The sequence below is a fragment of the Anser brachyrhynchus genome (genome assembly GCF_964034855.1).
Source record: "Anser brachyrhynchus genome assembly, chromosome: 28".
In the NCBI taxonomy this organism is placed as follows: Eukaryota; Metazoa; Chordata; class Aves; order Anseriformes; family Anatidae; genus Anser; species Anser brachyrhynchus.
Window position 1 is genome coordinate 1,091,863 of NC_137721.1, and position 22,980 is coordinate 1,114,842.

Here is a 22,980-nt window from a genome sequence, read left to right on the forward strand (position 1 = left end):
TAGAAACATATTTATTTGCGTTATACGTGACTTGGCTGCAAAAACATAAACGAATCTGTGACCTTAAATTAACAATAAATGAGAGAAGAACAGAAAATATTGTTAACAAGGAATAGGTAAACTGCACTATGCCCTCCTGTGGCCATCTAGAAGATTACTTTAACTCCCAGCAAACGAAGTCATGCTGATACTCGGAGGCAGTTTGGAAGTACCACGAGTTCCAGGAACCTAGGTTACACTCGCTGTTTTCTTCACATTCTTACCTGCTTCCCAAGAGATGATGATTTCAACAAACAACATCAAATAGTGTAAGCAGACCCAGAGTTTTATGTGCACGTGAGTAAGGATGGGTTTCAGCCAGTGGGTAAATCTTCTACAATAGTATTGGATGAACATCTGAGTATCTCTTTTTCTCCAGTTGTACAGAATGGAAGAGAAGCTCTGCTTGCAATAATGGGAACAAAGGTGACTTCAGCAAAAATAAATTCCTCACCAAAGAATTTCTAGACAAATGTCATTGCTACTTTCTGAAATGATGTTACATTTTATGTTCTCTGAAACAGAAAAAGATGAAATGCTAAAGAGAAAAAAAAAATGAAGCTCCGTCTGAGTCAAAGAACAATTTTATTGCTGATTTTTTATAATATCACATACACAGATGTTAAAATATAACCCAGCTCTGGAAACACATGGCTTCAGATTAGATATGCATGATTTTTATATTGTGTCTACTGTATAACACTGATCAATTTATGAGTAAGTTAAGCTTTGCGGGGAAAGGACACTTGTGCTCTGGGACAAGCCCATGAAATGTACACTTCTTAACAGCTTCTCCACCACCACCTGGCAAACAATCCTTAAAAGATCGATGCGCTTGGCCTCAAAACCTACAGTCAATAGTGATTACACAGGACTTAAGGCAAAGATTAGAGAAATAAATGAGATGTATATCATGTTTCAGAAAGATTCACTTGGCTGCCTCAGAGAATGAGAAGAAAATGGAGCTTCTGTGGCTCACCCTAATGGAATTCTAAATTTAGACAGGGGACAAAGTCCTGGCTGAACTGATTCACCTGTATAAAATCAGAAGTGGGGGTAGGGAGGAGAGAGAGGGAGAAACAAACAAACAAAACAAACATGAAAAAAACACCAGCTCCATGCAACAATTAAATCCAGATATCCGAGGTACTGTCTCCCCCAGGATAACGAATCTCATGAGCGAGAACAGGCCCATCAGGTTCCTTCCCAAAATCCACTAGGAAGTTTTCGTTCACTTTCAGTCCACCTCTTTCAGTATCCACATCAATCTGCAGCATAACAGAGCCTTCTCTGAAAAGGGGACAAGAAAACAGACTTTGGGAAAAGGACTCATATTTGCCGGGCAGGATTTGTCTTTGTTTAATATAGAAAGGAAATTAAATTCCAGATTCAAACTAGGCCTTAGCAGGTCTAAAAAGTGAGTCACGCTGCCTCAGTGAAATCTGCAACCTCATATTAGCAATTAATGAGTGAAATAGTTCATTCATAGCAGTGAATGAGTGAATAGTTGTTAATTAACAAGGAAAAGGCACGCTGCACTATGCCCTCCTGTGGACACCCGGAAGATCATCTTTTCCACCCTTGATTTCCAAAAAATATAGTCATGCTGATGTGCTTAAAGGCAGTTTGGAAGTAATTCAGAAGGCTAGGCCATGTTTACTGTTTTCTTCTATTCTTATTTACTAGTGCATACAGACCCAGAGTTTTGTGTGTCTGTTAAGGAGGGGGATGGATTCTGGCTTGTGAGTGAAACATCCAGATGGGAGATCTGTGTATAAAAAGTCACTGTATTCAGTCTCCTTGCCTGGGAACTTTGCTGTGTAGACCAGCTGGTATATGCACACTATTATTTAAGTAATAGTAGTAAAATCTTGAACATGGGCTTGTACAGTCATCAGTTTCACCAAAGTGTACTTACTTGACAAGATCTGGGTAGAACTGCTTGTCCCACCCACTGTAGAGAGAGCTGGTGACATACAATCTCTTCCCATCCAAACTAAGCTGAATCATCTGAGGTCCACCTGGCACTCTCTTCCCCTAAAATTATAATAGAGAACAAGGCACTCAAGACAAGCTGCCACAGAGGTTGAGCACAAGAAATGCAACAGCAAGGAGAAGCAAAACAACGTGACAGGCCTGCTACTTAGAGGACCATCCAGCATTCTGAAATCCTTGGCACAGGAGTAACGAATCTTCCTGTTTTGGAAGGAGAACAGTTTTTATTGGGAACCTTATTTCTTATTAACAGGTAGCCTCAAAGCCAACTCAGATGGGTCTTGCTTACTTCACAGAACTAGTAATGTAAGAAAGTAGGGGCTGAAGGGATCACGATGCTGTGCTTGGATGGAAGCATCAAAAATCAAGCGAGAGATGGGTGGCATAACGCAGTTGCAAATAAGAACACATCTATACAGCAGCTAGGTTACAAACTGCACTATGAATAAAAGGAGTACGTGGAACTTCCTCAAACCATCTTCAGTAGACAACAGATCTTAGTCATGTGTATATTCAGATCTTGCACATCCCGTAACACTTTGCATACATAGCTGCCTTGGCAGTGATAATATTAATGCACACTAATCATGTCCAGAGACAGTTAATGTTCTTTCATTTTTCTATCGCACTGACTAGTTTTATAAAACTCCTTATCTGAAAACTTATACACACACACAAGGGATGCTGAGGAATACTACATGACCTGGTTTACTCTTTCAGTTGTTGAATGATTATCAAAGGGAATGATGGCAGCGTGATGTACACGCATTGAATTAGCTTTAAATTAGCTAGCTAACAACAGCAGGGAAGATGTAATTACACAGGCTTCGGTACAGTCAAACAACTTGTACAATCCCATCAGGGACCCAGAACACTTACCAGGATTTACTAGCTCCAGTCCATGCTGAAATGTGATACCTGCAACCCAGGCTGTAAGCCAAGACATAAACTTGCTCAGATATTGCTTTATATGTTGTACCTTTGACTGCAGCGTAGGGATATTTCAAAACAGATTATAATTAGCAGAGCACTGACAAATTACAACATGCATATTAGGAAAACCTACTTTGATCACAAATGGCTCTGGCTGACACTGCAGCTCCTTGTCTTCCACTACAGTTACAGGTCCACCTTTTATGATACTGCCTCCCAGAAACACCTGTAACCAAGGGAGGGTGTGAGAACAGGTGCTGGATATCAAAGGAACATGAAAGCAATATAGTGATAATTCTCAAGCAAGGGTAAATTGCCATTTCCTCCTTTTTAAAAAGGAGGAAATAAGACTGTACTGCCCTTGTACGTGGCAGCTTTTCTGATGCTGGCTTACCTGACCCACGAGCTTGGGTTTGCGAGTGTTGGAGATATCATACTGACGGATGTCTCCATGCAGCCAGTTGCTGAAATACAGGAACCTGTCATCCAGCGAGATGAGGATATCAGTAATAAGACCTTCAAGAAAACATGCAGTAGCAGTCACAAAATGGACAAGACCAGCAACAAACAAAGCCACAAGCCTATGATCTTTCAAAATTCCAATCATATTAGCTTAAGAAAAATGTGTTAAGAAATGGGCTGAACAAACACAGTCATCCTTGGAAACTCTGCTTACTCAAATGGAGGTTTAGACCCTACCACCATTTCCAGGACCATTCTATAGTTCCGCTGTGGAACTACTGTGAGTTCACATACAAGACCCAAACTCAAAGTGTTTTTCTATAGAAACTAACCTCAATCATTGAGCAATGTGAGAGCAGAGGCCTGACAAGATCTCCCACTTGGTGGCTCATAAACAAAGCTAAATTGGTTTCATGGGAAGTGTTATATAAAGAATCCAAGCAGAAAATTAGTATTTTACAAGGAAAGTGTTTGACACTTAAAGATTTCCCAAAAAGTTACACTGCAGAAGGGAACCCCGTTTCTTCTCCAAACATGTCCATACTAACCAGGCATGTCAGGGAGAAGCCATCCTTGCACCTTCTTGCTGGGTACTTCAATCACTTTCTCTGCTGCCCAGTTTCCTTTCTGCAAAAGGCACAGGAGAAAATACAGCATTATTTTTAGTGCCTTGATGTTAGCCAAGAAGCTTGTGTGACGGAGGAAAAGCAAACAGTACTATTTATTTAACGGGTCCTGTACGGAGGTAATACACACACTGCAATGAAGCGTTACCAAGGGGTGAGGATGGTAGGTATACCACCACTGAGAAGGAGCTGTGTTAGCGATTATATGATGAAACAACATCTCAGACTGCTCCAACAGCAGCAGACTGCTAATGTCCTATAGACTGTCATCCTATCTCCTCCAGCTTGCCCTCCAAAATGACAATAGTTCTGCTCCCCTGTTCACGACACCATTAATTACCCTCCTGGCTCTAACTTCAGGTCTTCCCTATGCTCCCAAATAGTGGCTGAGCAGTGGGCAGCGCAGGCTATCACTGGTGACAAGTCACACATCAGCTGCAGAGATGCTCAGAAAGTCTGCCAACTGCAACTGCTCAGCCATGAAGGACCTGTATGGTGGTAACTTCACGAAATCCATGGTATTGCTTTTATCCTCGCCATCGCTAGACGGTTTTCTCTCTGACACGATGGTTTTGCTTGGCTAGAATTGGACTGGAATTAGGAGCTTTCTCTCTTTTCAATCAGATTCTACTATTTCCTAAGCGGTTGGTGGATTTCTGAAGCAGCTAGGTTTGCCACGGCTTCTTCCATTCCTTACCTCTGTCTTGTAAAACCGATGTACTGTACTACTCAGAGCACATCCAACGAACCCTTCTGCAGCATCCGGATTGTGGAGGAATCGGATTTCCAAAGGTATGGAGTCCTTCCCTAAGTCAATTTTCTGAATGTAAGTATGAGAGTTCCAGTCCCACACGTTAATATGACGGCCGTAATGCCCTACGGGATCAGGTCAGACAAAAATAAGCACATAAGAGATTATTTTAACTTTAATGAACAACCACTTTTACTTTTGAGAGTTTAAACACATGATCCCTCACCTTTCTCTACATCAGCTGGGTTAAACCCATCTGCCAAGACTTTTGGGGTTCCCCACTCAGTGCTCATCAGGACATTATGCCGTGGCTGATACCAGAAGTCATAACCAAGGGGTGGGACCTTCTCCCCTTTCTCCCAGTTTCCTTTCACTTCAAAGGTCTCTCCATCGAGCAAAATAAAGCCACCTGATACAAAATGGAAGAAGACTGTCTCAAGATACTCACACAGATTCAAAGTGTTAAAAAAAGATAAATAATATATCAATACTTAAATATCTATTTGCTAAGCACTCTGTAAATGTGACCTTATGCTCAACGAAAATATTGTGATTCCATTCCATAAAATAACAAAGGGGATTAATACCTTTTCCATTGCCAGAAGGATCTCCCAAACAGCTGATTAAGATGTCACCACTGCCCAGACAGTGAGAGGTGTGAGGATTAGCCACATTACCCTTCCAGAACAGCTCCACTGGCTCCACAATCTGAAATGAGTATACGTATAGTCAGACCTTCGCTAAGATTACAGAACACCAATTTTACCAGTAAGAGCAGAAGTTTCAAAGAGTGGGAATGGTGCCTCAGGGCAGCAGTTTCTTTTACTACTTTGCTTTTTGAGTACTTGCCACCTCCTGCTTTCTACTCTACCCAATAATACACTACCATCCATGACATTATAGACATATTTGTTCTTTTCAAAAACATAAACAGCAACAGTCTAATTCATGCATCACTGGGACACTTGCATCTGAATTTGTTTTAATTAGTATTAGTGGCAGAAACACCACTGTACAATTTTCAGACGTCAGCTCTCATTTGGAGTTCAGAGGAAAAAAAATCTTTGAGACTTGCCAGAGACACAGTTTGAAACAAAATCCACTGTATAGGAAAAGACCTTTGGGATGTTTTATTCCACTGTACTAACAGTTAAAAGTCTGGCAATGTTCTAAAGATCTCAAAATTGTAAGATTATGAATGAGAGCATTTGCAGGATCAATTAAAATTTTCCTTCATTACTCATTATGACCTGTCTTCAAAAGCCATGTTTGATCAGTACACTAAATTTGTCTCAGGCACTTTGTACTGAACTTTTACCCATTGGTGTAGGATTCACCCAAATTAACTCTATCCCAGCTGAAGCCCGGACACAAGTATCGACTCTGACATATTTACATCAAAGCTAGTCCTCTGTGCTTATTGTATAATCAATAAAGAGATATAGACACTTTCAGGACATAATTCCTTTATCCTAATGCAGTTGTCTAAACTAGGTTAGACAAATCTGACTCCAGCAATGTGTATTTTTCCACTGTCTGGGAAGGGAACCTAAACAGGTGTGTACGAAGTAAAAAGTCCATATCTAAACCAAACCTAAGCCAAATTAATTCTATTGAAGTGGAAGCTTTTTTTAAAAAAAAAATAAAATAAAATAAATGATTTGTTTCAAAGAACAAGAGATATAAAATGTTATTGTCTCCTGTTGTGGTTTAACCCGGCTGGCAGCTAAACACCACACAGCCGTTCGCTCACCCTCCCCCCTCCCTCTCTGGGATGGGGGGAGAGAAACGGGAAAGTGAAGCCTGTGAGTTGAGATAAAGACAGTTTATTAAGACAGGAAAATAATAATAACAATAATAATAATAATAGTGATAATGGTAATAGTATTAACAATAATAATGTGTAAGAAAACAAGTGATGCACAATGCAATTGCTCACCACCCGCTGACCGATGCCCAGCCTATTCCCGAGCAGCCGGCCCCCCCACCCCGGCCAGCCACCCCTATATATTGTTTAGCATGACGTCAGATGGTATGGAATACCCCTTTGGCCAGTTTGGGTCAGCTGTCCTGGGTCTGTCCCCTCCCAGCTCCTGCTGCACCCCCAGCCTGCTCGCTGGCAGGACAGAGCGAGAAGCCGAAAAGTCCTTGGCCTGGTGTAAACACTGCTCTGCAACAATTAAAACATCAGCATGTTATCAGCGCTCTTCTCATCCTAATCCAAAACATAGCACCCTACCAGCTACTATGAGGGAACATTAACTCTGTCCTAACTGGAACCAGGACAGATATCCACCCCTTATTCCATACCATTTATGTCATGCTCAGGTTACACTCTGTCCAATACATTCTAATTAATCATCATTTTCATCTATGATATATAGCAATCATGGTAGTGATGACATACATTATTATATAATAATTAACATACTACAATTCAACTCATGGGCTATTCTCACCCAGTATCAAATCCCCTTGAGGTACACACCGGACCTCCCCATTCTTTTGCATTACCCACCAAGTGCATCCAGGTCCCTGAGCAAAAGCAATTCCACGAATGGGTTTGCCTTTTCCTGAGGCAGGAGTAGCCCAGACTGTTTTACCCAGCATGTTTCTTACGTGCACTACAGGAACTTTATCCCCTTCTACAGTGCGTAACAGGTTTGATTGGGCAGGTCCAGCTCGGTTGGCAGATCCCCTGGTATTGACTAACCAGGTGGCCTTTGCCAAATGTGTATCCCAATTTTTGAATGTCCCAGCACCCATTGCTTTCAGTGTAGTCTTCAACAGTCCATTGTATCGTTCAACTTTTCCAGAGGCTGGTGCATGATAGGGGATGTGATACACCCACTCAATACCATGTTCTTTGGCCCAAGTGTCTATAAGGTTGTTTCGGAAATGAGTCCCGTTGTCTGACTCAATTCTCTCTGGGGTGCCATGTCGCCATAAGACTTGCTTTTCAAGGCCCAGGATAGTGTTCCGGGCGGTGGCATGGGGCACAGGATATGTTTCCAGCCATCCGGTGGTTGCTTCCACCATTGTAAGTACGTGGCGCTTGCCGTTGCGGGTTTGAGGGAGTGTGATGTAATCAATCTGCCAGGCCTCTCCATATTTATATTTCAGCCATCGTCCTCCATACCAAAGAGGTTTTGACCGTTTGGCTTGCTTGATTGCAGCACATGTTTCACAGTCATGAATAACCTGTGCTATAGTGTCCATGGTCAGGTCCACCCCTCGATCACGAGCCCATCTGTAGGTTGCATCTCTACCTTGATGGCCTGAGGTGTCATGGGCCCATCGGGCTATAAATAATTCACCTTTATGTTGCCAGTCCAGGTCCACCTGAGCCACTTCAATCTTAGCAGCCTGATCCACCTGCTGGTTGTTTTGGTGTTCTTCAGTAGCCCGATTCTTGGGCACATGAGCATCTACATGGCGTACCTTTACAACCAGGTTCTCTACCCGGGCAGCAATATCTTGCCACAATGCCGCAGCCCAGATGGGCTTGCCCCTGCGCTGCCAGTTGTTCTGCTTCCATTGCTGTAACCACCCCCACAGGGCATTTGCTACCATCCATGAATCAGTATAGAGATAGAGAACTGGCCACTTTTCTCGTTCAGCAATATCTAAAGCCAGCTGAATGGCTTTTACTTCTGCAAACTGACTCGATTCACCTTCTCCCTCAGCAGCTTCTGCAACTCGTCGTGTAGGACTCCATACAGCAGCTTTCCATCTCCGATGCTTTCCCACAATACGACAGGACCCGTCAGTGAACAAGGCATATTTCTTCTCATTTTCTGGTAGCTTGTTGTACAGGGGGGCTTCTTCAGCACGAACCACCTCCTCCTCTGGTGATATCCCAAAGTATTTGCCTTCTGGCCAGTCCATAATCACCTCCAAGATTCCTGGGCGACTGGGGTTTCCTATTCGAGCCCGCTGAGTAATCAGTGCAACCCACTTGCTCCATGTAGCATCAGTTGCATGATGCGTAGAGGGGACCCTTCCTTTGAACATCCAGCCTAGTACCGGCAGTCGGGGTGCCAGGAGGAGCTGCGCTTCAGTACCGACCACTTCCGAAGCAGATCGAACTCCTTCATATGCTGCCAATATCTCCTTTTCAGTTGGAGTATAGCGGGCTTCAGATCCTCTGTATCCCCGACTCCAAAACCCCAGGGGTCGACCTCGAGTTTCCCCAGGTTCTTTCTGCCAGAGGCTCCAGGTGGGACCATTCTCTCCGGCTGCGGTGTAGAGCACATTCTTTACATCTGGTCCTGTTCGGACTGGCCCGAGGGCTACTGCATGAACTATTTCCTGCTTAATTTGTTCAAAGGCTTGTCGTTGCTCAGGGCCCCATTCAAAAGCATTCTTCTTACGGGTTACTTGGTAGAGCGGGTTTACAATCAGACTGTAATTTGGAATATGCATTCTCCAAAACCCCACGACACCTAGGAAAGTTTGTGTTTCTTTTTTGCTAGTTGGTGGAGACATAGCTGTTATTTTGTTGATCACATCCATTGGGATTTGACGGCGTCCATCTTGCCATTTTATTCCTAAAAACTGGATCTCTCGTGCAGGTCCTTTAACTTTATTCTGTTTTATGGCAAAACCGGCCTTCAGAAGGATTTGGACTATTTTCTTCCCTTTCTCGAAAACTTCTTCTGCAGTGTCACCCCACACAATGATGTCATCGATGTACTGCAGGTGTTCAGGAGCTTCCCCCTGCTCCAGCGCAGACTGGATCAGTCCATGGCAAATGGTAGGGCTGTGTTTCCACCCCTGGGGCAGCCGATTCCAAGTATATTGGACTCCCCTCCAAGTGAAAGCAAACTGTGGCCTGCACTGTGCTGCTAGAGGGATGGAGAAAAATGCATTAGCGATATCAATTGTGGCATACCACTTGGCTGCCTTTGATTCCAGTTCATACTGGAGTTCTAGCATGTCCGGCACTGCAGCACTCAGTGGTGGCGTGACTTCGTTCAGGCCACGATAGTCCACTGTTAGTCTCCACTCACCATTAGACTTTCGCACTGGCCATATGGGACTATTAAAAGGTGAATGAGTCTTGCTGATCACTCCTTGGCTCTCCAGTTGATGAATTAGCTTATGGATGGGACTCAGGGAGTCTCGGTTGGTGCGATATTGCCGCCGGTGCACAGTTGTGGTAGCGATCGGCACTTGCTGTTCTTCAACCCTCAGCAACCCCACAACAGAAGGGTCCTCTGAGAGACCAGGCAAGGTAGACAACTGTTTAATGTCCTCTGTCTCCAAAGCAGCTATGCCAAAAGCCCAGCGGAACCCTTTTGGGTCCTTGAAATATCCTCTTCTAAGATAGTCTATGCCAAGGATGCACGGAGCATCTGGGCCAGTCACAATACGGTGCTTTTGCCACTCATTACCGGTTAGACTCACTTCAGCCTCCAATACAGTTAACTGCTGGGATCCCCCCGTCACACCATAAATACAGATGGGCTCTGGCCCTTTATAGCTTGATGGCATTAGAGTACATTGTGCACCGGTGTCTACCAAAGCCTTATACTTCTGTGCGTCTGACGTGCCAGGCCATCGAATCCACACAGTCCAATAAACTCGATTGTCCCTTTCCTCCCCCTGGCTGGAGGCAGGGCCCCTCTAGTCCTGGTCAGAATCTTCATTTCTGTGTTTAAAGGACTGCCTGCTGGAAGTTGGAGCAGCAAACCTTTCAGAGAACTCCTTTTTCCCAATTGTTTTCCTTTGCAATTCACGTACCCGTGCCTCTAGGGTCGCAGTAGATTTTCCATCCCATTTTCTCATGTCCTCTCCATGGTCACGTAGGTAAAACCACAGGGTGGCGCGGTGTGTGTGCCCACCATATTGTCTTCCTTGCATAGATGAACGTTTACCCCTAATAGCTGAGACACTGGTTTGTACAGGTGGGGAGGAAAATAAACTCTCTTTAAGTTGGTGGATCTCTTCAGAAAGTTTCTCCAAGGTATTCTCTTTTAGCTGGTGGACACTAGTTCGTTCAGGTGAAGGGGAAGATAATCTTTCTTCAAGTTGGTGGATCTTTTCAGAAAGTTTCTCCAAAGCATTCTCTTTTAGCTGGTGGACACTGGTTCGTTCAGGTGAAGGGGAAGATAATCTTTCTTCAAGTTGGTGGATCTTTTCAGAAAGTTTCTCCAAAGCATTCTCTTTTAGCTGGTGGACACTGGTTCGTTCAGGTGAAGGGGAAGATAATCTTTCTTCAAGTTGGTGGATCTTTTCAGAAAGTTTCTCTAAAGCATTCTCTTTTAGCTGGTGGACACTGGTTCGTTCAGGTGGAGGGGAAGATAAATTCTCTTTAAGTTGGTGGACCTCTTCAGAGAGTTTCTCCACAGCTGAGACACAGGCCTTTAGGGAAGAGGAGAGATTTCCTTCGTACTGCCGGAGTATTTTAGTCACTTCATTCACTGTGGGATTCTCCTCCGTTTTCCAGGTTAGTATTGCCAATGAGTTGGCATATGATGATGGGGCACTCCGTACAAACTTCCGCCACATGGGTGGTGTACACTGGACTGCATCTGGATCTGCGGATGTTTGTGCGTCGTCTAGGTCCTTATAAATTACTTCCCGTACGGCCAATTCCCTCAGGTACTGAATTCCCTTCTCCATGGTGGTCCATTTGCTTGGTAAACATACAAGTTCTTCCTTGAAGAGATACCTTTCCTTCACAGCTGACAGGAGACGCCTCCAGAGGCTGCGAGATTGTGCTCCATCTCCAATTGCTTTGTCAATGCATGCGTCCCTAGCAAGGGATCCCAGCCGCCTGGCTTCCTTGCCCTCCAATTCCACATAATTGGCTCCCGTGTCCCAGCACCGGAGCAGCCAGGTGACAAGCTGCTCGCCTATACAGCGACCAAAATCTTTTCGCACATCTCGTAGCTCACGCTGGTATAGAGTCCGGGTAGTTACTGTTGATTTTCCGACATCCTCATCCTCATCTTCAGTCTCCTGCACCTTTGATGGCTGGTATGGAGTCCGGGTAGTTACTGTTGATTTTTCGCCATCCTCATCCTCATCTTCAGTCTCCTGCACCTTTGATGGCCCAGCCTCGTCCTCACTACGCCCAGACTTAGCAGAAGACTGTCTGCGTTTTAAACGACCTGAGCCTCTATACCATTTTTTCACCTTGTCTACAGGGGCAACTTGCACTGCTACAGCTCGTTTCTCTGACCCAGACACAGGGTCTGCCACAGGGGTTGGAATACCCTCTGCGGGGTCAACTTGCACTGCTACAGCTCGTTTCTCTGACCCAGACACAGGGTCTGCCACAGGGGTTGGAATACCCTCTGCGGGGTCAACTTGCACTGCTACAGCTCGTTTCTCTGACCCAGACACAGGGTCTGCCACAGGGGTTGGGATACCCTCTGCGGGGTCAACTTGCACTGCTACAGCTCGTTTCTCTGACCCAGCCACAGGAGTGGGAGCAGCTGCACGAGCTGGGGCAGCTGCAGGAGCTGGGGCAGCTGCAGGAGCTGGAGCGGCTGCAGGGGCTGGAGCTGGAGCGGCTGCAGGAGCCGGAACGGCTGCAGGAGCTGGAGCTGGAGCGGCTGCAGGAGCTGGAGCGGCTGCAGGAGCTGGAGCTGGAGTAGCTGCAGGAGCTGGAGCTGGAGCGGCTGCAGGAGCTGGAGCTGGAGTAGCTGCAGGAGCTGGAGCTGGAGCGGCTGCAGGAGCTGGAGCGGCTGCAGGAGCTGGAGCTGGAGTAGCTGCAGGAGCTGGAACTGGAGTAGCTGCAGGAGCTGGAACTGGAGCGGCTGCAGGAGCTGGAGCTGGAGTAGCTGCAGGAGCTGGAACTGGAACGGCTGCAGGAGCTGGAGCTGGAGTAGCTGCAGGAGCTGGAACTGGAGCGGCTGCAGGAGCTGGAGCTGGAGTAGCTGCAGGAGCTGGAACTGGAGCGGCTGCAGGAGCTGGAGCGGCTGCAGGAGCTGGAGCTGGAGTAGCTGCAGGAGCTGGAACTGGAGCGGCTGCAGGAGCTGGAGCTGGAGCTGGAGCAGCTGCAGGAGCTGGAGCTGGAGTAGCTGCAGGAGCTGGAACTGGAGCGGCTGCAGGAGCTGCAGCTGGAGCGGCTGCAGGAGCTGGAGCGGCTGCAGGAGCTGCAGCTGGAGTAGCTGCAGGAGCTGGAACTGGAGCGGCTGCAGGAGCTGCAGCTGGAACGGCTACAGGAGCTGGAGCTAGGTTGCTAGTAGCATCAATTGCAGCTCGATAGGCACAAGCCAGACCCCAGCACGCTACAGTGATTTGTGTCACTTTGGAACTGCCAGAGTCATGACACCTTTTTTTCAAGCATTCTGCCAGCTTTTTAGGATTTTGCAGCTGTTCAGGGGTGAATGTCCAAAACACTGGAGGTGACCACTGCTCTAGAAACCTGCCCATATCCTCCCACACTCCCTGCCACTCGCAACTACCCCGCCTCAAGACAGATCTCCGGATGAGATTCCTAAGTAGTTGTTTAACCCTCCACAAAATCTGAAGCGCATTCAGGAGACATAACAACAAGAACAGGCTGGTCTGAGTATCCCAAGGATATTCAACATCTCGGAGAGCCACCGTAACTAACTCGGGGGATAAGAGGGTGGTGGTGAAGGAGAAAGGGAGAGTGAACAGGTAGGGAAACATGTCTTCCCCTGTCCCCTTCACAGATTGGCTCCCTAACGAAAACAGGCAATAGGTGTAATTGCTAATAGTTTCCGAGATATGGGTTCCAAAGTATAGAGTCGACGTCAGTGCTGAGTACAAATACCAGGTTAAAGTCGTGACCAGATATTTCATCATTTCATAAGCCATTGTTACACCGCACAGTACCATAACAATCTTAAACCAGGGCCCGGAAAGGATAAACAGTGCAACAGGGAGCACATACAGAAAGTAACGCACCATAAAACTCAATTTGGAATACAGGTACAGCAGACTGGAGATTAAGGCAATCAACATCGTGACTAGCAACTATTAAGCAGGTCCAATACTTATACCAATTTTAGTTTAACACACTCTGGTCAGATTTGTCGATATCTCAACCCTTCGGGCCCCACGTTGGGCGCCAAAAAGACTGTTGTGGTTTAACCCGGCTGGCAGCTAAACACCACACAGCCGTTCGCTCACCCTCCCCCCTCCCTCTCTGGGATGGGGGGAGAGAAACGGGAAAGTGAAGCCTGTGAGTTGAGATAAAGACAGTTTATTAAGACAGGAAAATAATAATAACAATAATAATAATAATAGTGATAATGGTAATAGTATTAACAATAATAATGTGTAAGAAAACAAGTGATGCACAATGCAATTGCTCACCACCCGCTGACCGATGCCCAGCCTATTCCCGAGCAGCCGGCCCCCCCACCCCGGCCAGCCACCCCTATATATTGTTTAGCATGACGTCAGATGGTATGGAATACCCCTTTGGCCAGTTTGGGTCAGCTGTCCTGGGTCTGTCCCCTCCCAGCTCCTGCTGCACCCCCAGCCTGCTCGCTGGCAGGACAGAGCGAGAAGCTGAAAAGTCCTTGGCCTGGTGTAAACACTGCTCTGCAACAATTAAAACATCAGCATGTTATCAGCGCTCTTCTCATCCTAATCCAAAACATAGCACCCTACCAGCTACTATGAGGGAACATTAACTCTGTCCTAACTGGAACCAGGACATCTCCATATTAAATAATTTATTAGATTTTTCTTTTTAAAAATCTACATATTGTAAGTTTAGGAACAACGATTATAAATCAAGGAGGTGTCCTTTATGGAGAAGATCTGGTTTTGCTCAGTAAAAATCCAATCAAATTTGAACTGATTAGGATCCCTGAAAAACATATGCTCAGCTGAATGTGTTGACTGTGTCAGACGAATTTGCCTTGTGATCTGCTAGTCAGAAATGATATTACAGCGTGCAAACACATTGACTGAAATTTGTATTGCAGAGGCAGGCTGAATTCTGAAACTTTCTAACTTCTGAGTGTTTGACATTGTATAGACTTGTACTTGCAAGATTTTTGTGTGTAATTTATCAATAAACTGCAAGAGTTTCAGAACTCCCACAAGTTCCTAATATTTGGCAAAAGCGTCTAAATCTGTTCCGACTCCACTATTCTAATTTTAAGTTGGAATCCATAAAATTACCATCTCTTGGTTAAAAAAAAAAAAAAAAGATATTTTGAAATAACCTAAATATACCTTATGGATTCTAGGAGCCTTCGAGTCCGTTCCCACATCCACCACATAAATGCGAGACGAGATCAGACTTGGTAGAATGAGACGATTTCTTCTCTTTGTAGCATCCCCAAAGCAGCTGCTACAGGCATTCCACCCTGAATGATGGAGCTCGTCTTTAAGATTGGGCATGGGCAGGCGATGGATGACCTACAAAGTCAGAGACATACTTAAGATTCAGTCTAGGATAGTTTTTCCCCCAGGCAAAGAAATGGGTCTTTATGTCAAAGCATAAATTAATAAAGAGCAGAAGAAAACTGCTATTTGTTATTCAGGAAGCAGATTCAGTGTGAGATATGCAGAGCTGAAACGGTAAAGTGGGAGAAGAAAGTTGGACACCACAATTGCATAGCATTTGTTAAATGTTGTACGCTATTAAATTCATCCAAATCTTTTAAAGGTTCCAGGTAATTAAGGAGATGTGGAATAATAATATGGAAAAAAAAGAATTAAAAAAATCATCAATTGTTTATGTGCTGCAAGTTCTAGATTTTACAAGATTTACCTGATTACAGCTGGGGCTGACTGTTGCAAACTGACTTGTTAATTTGCACTCTTGCTTCTGATTTTTACCTTTCCCCTGCATAACTAAGAAAAGTTGAAGATAACAGCTAAGTTTTGTCAAACATTCAGGACATTTTTTTCCTCCACTCCTCTACAATAAAAACCTAAGCAGTAGTTATAAAAAAGAGAACAAATTATGAAAATCTACATTGTCAAACTAGATTCACTGCTCCTTCAAGATATGGAGATCAGAGTCCAAAATATCTTTGGTAATTTAAGTCATACGAGCACTGAATGTTTAAATACAGTTTAGAGCATACTGTTTGCAGCAACAAACTAATCAGTCTTAACAATAATTGGGATCTGGTAGCGTTGGTAGATGGCTACCTACAGCTTTCCATTCACAAAGTAAATGGATTAGATTTCTATTGCCTAATGTGTACAGTCTCCCAGGGTATCAGGGATCCTACACTATAAACTCTGTCCACGCTACTGGCACACCCCAAGGAAATAAGACCTTCTAGAGTTTAATGCTTACGCTCAGTATAAATCAGCAACAGTGCTACAAAGAGGACCGTTAGAACACTTAGCACAAAAATGCTCTGAACGTGGCACGAGACTAACAAGGTAAATGCTTTTTTGACTGATCTAGTAAGAAAAACAGCAGAGGATTTGATTGATTCTCAACACAAATACCTATTTGAAAATTATGAAAAGAGAGAAACAAAACATGAAGTCAGTTGTAGAGCAGAGAAGGAAAGTTCATGACTGGAAGGGTCACAAATCATGTAAGAACTAAGAAGTAAGACTAGAAGCAGTGAATGCAAACCCAAATATTCATCACCCTAGAAAACGGAGCACTAGAGCCGTTCTACATATGGGTACCTGACAGTAGTGGGGAGATTTGGGGTCAACATCCACAGTGGCCAGGTAGTCAGGCTTCTCTATCCCAGTGTTTCTGTAGATGCATGGCAGGTACAAGATCTCCTCACGGGGACCTTTCAAGGTAGAAGTTTTGTTTAATGCGTTAGAACAAACCACTTCGTAAAAAACTGAGGTTGATATTGAAATACTCTTTTTTTTTGAAATCTCCAAGTCTATGAACTGTGATTCTTCCTCACTCGTAACTAGGAAGCCAGACCTCAGTATTTCCATTTTATGGAGGTAAACACCAAGTAGTATATAGCTTCAGCATCCAGAAATCGACAGGAGAGAGTTATAGTTCAGCTGCGGGGCCATTCCACTCCCTTGCCCTACTCAGGGGCTCTGGGAATGTAATTATTTACCTGAAAAAGGACAGTGTTGGAGACACCTTTCCACCTTCAAGGCCATGTCAAGCCTCTCCTATCCCCAGTTACACAAGGGATGATTCCCAGCTGCAGGACCCAGATTTTGGTCTACCTACGCCAGAAGACTACTTATTAAAATCTATGAAGTTGAAGCTTTTAGAATATATCAAAAGACTCAAGGTGAAGATCTGACACTGTTAAAAGCTACAGCAAAATGCCTCAAGGGCTTTGGTAAGGTTCAGAATTTAAACCAACGCTGCTGGGAAGCGCAGAATATGACTTTAGTATAGCTGTGAGTGGATGAGAAGCTTGCCATTAAACTACGTCACACAGTCCCTTCTCCAGTTTTCCTTTTCTTCTCTCATAGAAAAGTCACTTGCTTTTACGAGAGAGCATGAGTGCAATCTATAAAGCTCTCCACCCAAAAATACAGAAGAAACATTTTTTGTAGGCTAAATTACGGTAACTTGCACCTCATTTTCTTATGAATAAGCTCTATTTTGCAGCATAGAAAATGGAACAGTTTGCTGCATGTTAGCATCCTATATCCTATATCTGTACGCTTATTTAAACCCTGATCTGCTTTGTTTTAGCACTATGATTCAGTGAACTCATGGTAACAGAGCTCACATGCTTCGTGCAGCTGTGTCCAAAATGAAATCAAATCTCTTCTGATACTTGAAGTCTACTTGGCCTTGCTGATTAGCCACTCTGGAAGGCATCTAACTAATCTTCACTGAATTTGAAATCAATTTCTTTACTGATGGCCTGGATTTAAGAAAAGATGTTACACTACTTGCCTTTCATGGCATCCAGAGGAGTCGCATATCCTGGACCACATGCTCCACATTTTGCTGATTAGAGGAAAACAAGGAAGAAGTTTAAGTCTCTAAATTATTTTAAAATTCACCTATAAAATAATATTGGCTTTGCATTCAAAGACTGATGAATCTTAGATTGATTTTTACATTACCAAACACCTGTCAGTCTCACTGACTCCAGTCAGTGGTGAGGTTACTTGAGTTTCTGAAAATATACTGAATATGACACTCCACGCTCAAAAATAATGGCAAATTTCGGCCTTCATTTCAAAGAGTTCAACCTCACTACTTTAAACCACATTCATATATGACACCGGTCTATGGATTTAAAGAAAATTGTGTTAAATGTTTTAGAGATAGCTGCTGAATCACTGCCAGATGAGTAAGTAGCCAGATTGCCCAGTCTGAACAACCCATTTTATTGTTATTGGAAAGCCTCCAGTCTTCCTCTGCAAATAAATGCTGAAGAAGTGGTGATTTTTAAGGATTTTCAACCTGGGTAAGAGGTGATACCGCAGGTGACCAGAAAGGAGAAGAGAAAGGGGAATTACGAACCATTACACATTTTCTCTATTCACCTCTGTTCCTTGAACCGGCAATTCCATATTTACCATTTCTAGCACGGCATCTACGGCACGAATCAGCAGAAGGAAGACAGCTTAGTGGGGAAACCATAACTTTAGGAAGCTAGAGAGAGAATCGAAACGTCCTCCAGAGAACCCCACAAAAGCAGACAAAAGGACTGAGTCTGGTGGAAAGCTGGGCTCTGTATCAGGAGGGAAGAAGACAACATTTTATAGAAGCTGAGCGCGGAAGACTGAGAAGCACTGCTCCTCTTTTCTGACAGTCAAAAACAATGATAAACCCTCAAAACTTCAACGGGGAATGGGACTGCAGCAGTTGTCACAGATTCTCCATCTGTAAAGAGATGCATTCACTGCCAAAAAGACAGGACTCCTATTTTAGGGTCACTCAGAATTAAGAGCTTGATCTTCAAGAAGCATGAAGCGCTGCTCGCTGCTTACGTGTAACATTTCCTAACTGTTTCAGCTTATTTCTAACTTCCTTATTTCCCTTTGTACAAGCTTGGATCCATATCAACATCTAAGTAAAAATAATATTAGAACAGCCTCATACACAGCGATTTCTATTCAAACACGGTCACCAGAACATATATGCTGAGGACTGTATCAATAAACTGTTGGCTAGAATTAAGAAAATATTACCCTGAAGTATTCTCAGGTTATTCCCCCTCTGCTCTCCTGAGACCCCACCTGGAGCCCTGAATTGTCAGTGATAAAAATAAGCCAACCAGCTAATTGTTTGCCATACTGATACCGCCACATTTAAATACAGAAGTTTATAGCTTTTTTTTTTTTCCTGTCCTGAATGCTGCAGGCCTAAGATTCCAGATCCAGAGGTAGTGACAGCTCCATTGCCCATTTAATTACGGAGCCTTTCTTTAGAGGCAAAATGCTTCAAGCAATCCCCTCATTGCATTTGGAGGCTCATAATTTTCAAAACAAGATCTTCTCAAAAAGAGCTATTTAGTACTTTAGGTTTAATTTCACATTCTTTGTGAAACATTTTTATCTGAAAACACAAAATAGAAAGTTTGCTTTGTTCCACTTATGTCTAAGTTTTACAAAAAGCCATAATTTAAACTTCATTCCCATTTTCTCAATCACCTAAATTAGCAGGAACTCAGCATGCATTAGACCACAGTTTAATTAGCATTGCAAATGCAGCGTTCTGCAGATTACTTTGAGAAAAAGATTTGTGCAAAATTGTTTTCCAGAGAAAACATACAGCAAGATGAGGAACATCTACTCTTACATTCGTTTGTTTCTCCTTTCCCTCTGATCTTGTTGAAACACTCTTTTATTTGAAACCACTGTATCTAACTGCCTCAGGATATCTGAGGATGATGCAAGCCTTTCTGTTATACGATGCCAAGCTCATTTGTGAGTACAAAATAAGGTTTTTGTCATGAGACTGATTTGTACCATCTTGTAGCAACATGCTATTTACAGTGCTGTGATAATATCCACGGTTAAACAAATTAATATAAATCATTACATTCCGGAGGCCCCATCAATCTGGCAGCTGGCCAAGTGTTTTGAACACCAGGAAGTGGGACGTTGTTATCACATACGTGCGGTTTGCAGGCTCCAGCTATGACAAAAACACTTTTTTTTCCCCTGTATCTTACACCTTTGCAGACAAATTCTCTTACGGATAGCTCCTCATTCACAAAGCCCACCTTCCTCATCTTCCTAATACAACAACATTTCTCTACCACCAATTGCTCACGTTAATTTAACAGGAAGAACATACGCATTTAACTTTAATTGCTTCATTGTACAGTTTTCCTTTCTTTCCCACAAATGGAGATACAATGAGTCCAGTTTCTCCTTATTCCTATGCAGCTTTCTGTGTATATGCACCAAGAGCTGATAAAAATGTCATTGTTCTTTTTTTTACTGTTGTTTACAGCAATTTCACTTCTGGAGAGCGAAGAGAACTGAGGAATCCAATCTAGTTTCCTTTTGCTCTGTATTTTTTCATGTCTTTCTACCTGTCCTGTTCGTCTCACTGGAGACCAAGTGGACCAGTAAACCCAACAAAACTGGGATCCTTCACGGACCACCACCACGAATCCATAAGCCACTCTGGAGGACTCTGTGCTAATTAACCACAAGGACTGGGGATATTTTGCTACACTTCAAAGAACTAAAAGGCAAATCTGTTTATACTTCTGTAATCAGTGTGTTGAAGTTCCTAAGTGACATGCAAAGCCTCTGAGGAAGCCACGGCACAGGTGCACTACACTCGGATTAACCTGGAGTTACTAGTAGTCTTGTATAATGATGTTTATAGATTTACAACAAGAAGTAACAGTGCTGTAAAAAATATCCTACCCGATAAAGCACAGTTTCATAGTAAGTTGGGCAACTATTTACACAAGAAGGAAGTACTTTCTTTCACGGTTTGGGTTTAACAGCTTGAAATAAAGGAAGGGAGCACCAAAGACTTTGCCTTTTTGTTCATATTATTTTATGGCAGCAGAGCTCTTCAGCCCACTTAAGACAAACTGTAAAGGTGCCTACGTGTGAGAGGGAGTTTTGGAGAAACATGGCAATAGATTAGGCACCTCTGTTGAGAGCTTAAAGTTAGGTAGAATAAATCTAGGCCAAACTGCGCTTTTCACAGAGCCTGAGGAAACAGAAACTTCACCCAACCTCAGTGTGTGCATTGATTAAATGCTGACATTAAAAAACAAAGGTAGGCAAATCTGGTTCATGGTATGGCTGTGTCACGTTACACTGCTGAAATAAACACCCAAGTGGCAAAAAAAGAAACGAGTTTATCAGCTATACTATATGCGTGCCAAGAAACAGGCCTTACAGAACAACAGGGGCAAAAGAAGCACATTCTTTCTAGAATCCGAATCTTTTTCCAAGTAAGAAATTATGCAAGAGACTTTAATGATCTGTTAAATTTTTGAAGAGCAGTCTAAGACTTCATCTTATACACTGCCAAGTGCATACTTTTCCAAACCTTGTAACCGATTAATCCCCATCAGGCTACTTTAAGCTTCACAGTGCAGCATTCAGCTTACTCTTTACACGCGGCCTGGTTACTTCGTACAGACTGCCACCGCCATTTAGACAAAACCGTCATTATCACGGGTTGCAAATTGAAACTTGCAGTTTTTAGGAACTAAAGTAAAACAAACACAGTTTACTTCGTGCTATTAGTACTTACAAAAGCATGAAAAGATAAGCATTCACCACAGGCAGATAACCCAAACCAGTTTCTTTTGCTGAGCCAGAAGCATTGTTTTTTTCTGTGCAGTTATGAGCGTTTTTCTAAGTTCTACAACTTTTTTTTTGTGCAATCACAAGGTAACAGTGTCCACTTTGTAAGTTATATAATAATATATTCACATGCAAATTAACTTTTCTACTTCAGTCCTCTTCATTTCCCGGCATCCAGAAATAAAAGTAAAAGTTATACAACCAGAAAGGGAAGTTCGGGTCCTCAGTTTCCCACCTTCCTGAAAGGGGCACTCACATCCACATTCAACTACGGCAGTAAATCCAAATACTTATTTCAGTTTCTAAATGCTGAGGTACTAGGACACACATTTAGTGACAGCATAAAGAGCAGCCACTGATAGCGTTACAGCTATTTATTTAAAACCACGGGAGCTTTCAGTAGCTTAAAGAAGCAAACCCTTTAATAGAGGAAACGCACGCCCGTGCTGTGCCTCTCCTTACCGGCCCACCCCACTAACAAACACACTCACAAACTCCACGCGGTGCAGAACTGCAGAGAAAAGCAGCAGGCCCCCCTGCAGATCCCGGGGGGTCTCTTACCCATGCTGGACCAGGCGATCCCAAGAGCTGGGTGAGCACGGCAGGAAGCGCGGCCGCCTGGACGGGATTTCTGCAAAGCAGAAGCTGCTCCTAGAAGGCAATAAACGCAAGCGTGACGGGGTGGGCAGGACGAGAGAGGCTGCCCAGGGGAGGACCTGGTGCAGCAGAACACGGAGGCGAGGGACAGAAACCCAGCACCTACCTCCTGGGAAGCAGAGGAGGAAGCTTTCGGAGCCCGCTTCCCGACTTAGCAGAGCTGCACCTGGAGCTGCAGCTGGCCCTGGCTGACTTTCCGCTTGCTCCTCTTTATATTCTAGATGTATTTACCTGCGTGTTTTGTGCCCAAGTAGCCGCCCTTACACGGAGAAAGCCTGTACGCTTTCTAACAGGAAAGGGGGAACGGTTGTGCTCCAAAGCTCCCGGCTGCGGGCAGCGTTTCAAGCCCTCCAGGAGGAGACGCGTGTGAGACCAGATCGCAGCCCTGAACCACGTCCAACTTGGCACGCAGGAGCTATGTTTTTAACGCTTCACGGCCCTTCGGCCTCTGAAACAACGCAACTACAAAAAGGGACCTGGCCTGCTGAAAACCTCACAGCATCACTTCTCGGAGCGGCTTCTTTCAAGAGCAACAGCCGCCCTACGTGAAAATCTCGGTTTCACTCGTTAGCCCACCTGGGATCCTGCTAACTGCCCCTACTGAGAAGCAGTCTAAGGTTTTCCTGTTCTTTTAAAGGTCAGTAGTTTTTTCCAGTCAAAACTACCTGTCATTTCCCACAAACATTTTCAGGAGAGGATACAATACCTTACTCCCATACCTTATCCCCATCCAGGTTCTTCTCTGCCTTTTACGTAAGCCACCAGCAACAGCTGAAAACCTACATGCTGCTGAGATGTTAAAATCATTTTTGCAATTCCTCCATCAAATCAAGAGAGCTGACAAGCAATCTATAACTAACCATTTATTTAGAT

General features: G+C 44.0%; 1 protein-coding gene across 5 annotated transcripts; it reads right to left on the reverse strand.

Annotated features, from left to right (window-relative positions):
• Positions 1 to 605: 605 nt before the first annotated feature.
• LOC308183703 (methanethiol oxidase-like) lies at positions 606 to 22,515 on the reverse strand. 5 transcript variants are annotated; one of them, XM_080570003.1, is made up of 14 exons: positions 22,214 to 22,500; positions 22,012 to 22,101; positions 21,191 to 21,352; positions 17,609 to 17,662; positions 16,405 to 16,517; positions 14,980 to 15,165; positions 5,394 to 5,514; positions 5,033 to 5,215; positions 4,753 to 4,931; positions 3,978 to 4,056; positions 3,362 to 3,483; positions 3,101 to 3,193; positions 1,958 to 2,076; positions 606 to 1,329 (listed from the first exon to the last, which is right to left on the reverse strand). In XM_080570003.1, exons 3-14 carry the CDS (start codon positions 21,210 to 21,212, stop codon positions 1,167 to 1,169), a joined length of 1,434 nt encoding a protein of 477 aa, XP_080426129.1. In that variant the 5' UTR covers positions 21,213 to 21,352; positions 22,012 to 22,101; positions 22,214 to 22,500; the 3' UTR covers positions 606 to 1,166. The 5 variants fall into 5 exon arrangements, with proteins under 5 accessions (XP_080426129.1, XP_080426132.1, XP_080426131.1 ...); XM_080570006.1 differs by having other exon boundaries at positions 21,252 to 21,352; positions 22,214 to 22,497; XM_080570007.1 differs by lacking the exon at positions 606 to 1,329 and adding an exon at positions 2,914 to 2,964 and having other exon boundaries at positions 22,214 to 22,515.
• Between the last annotated feature and the right edge of the window lie 465 nt (positions 22,516 to 22,980).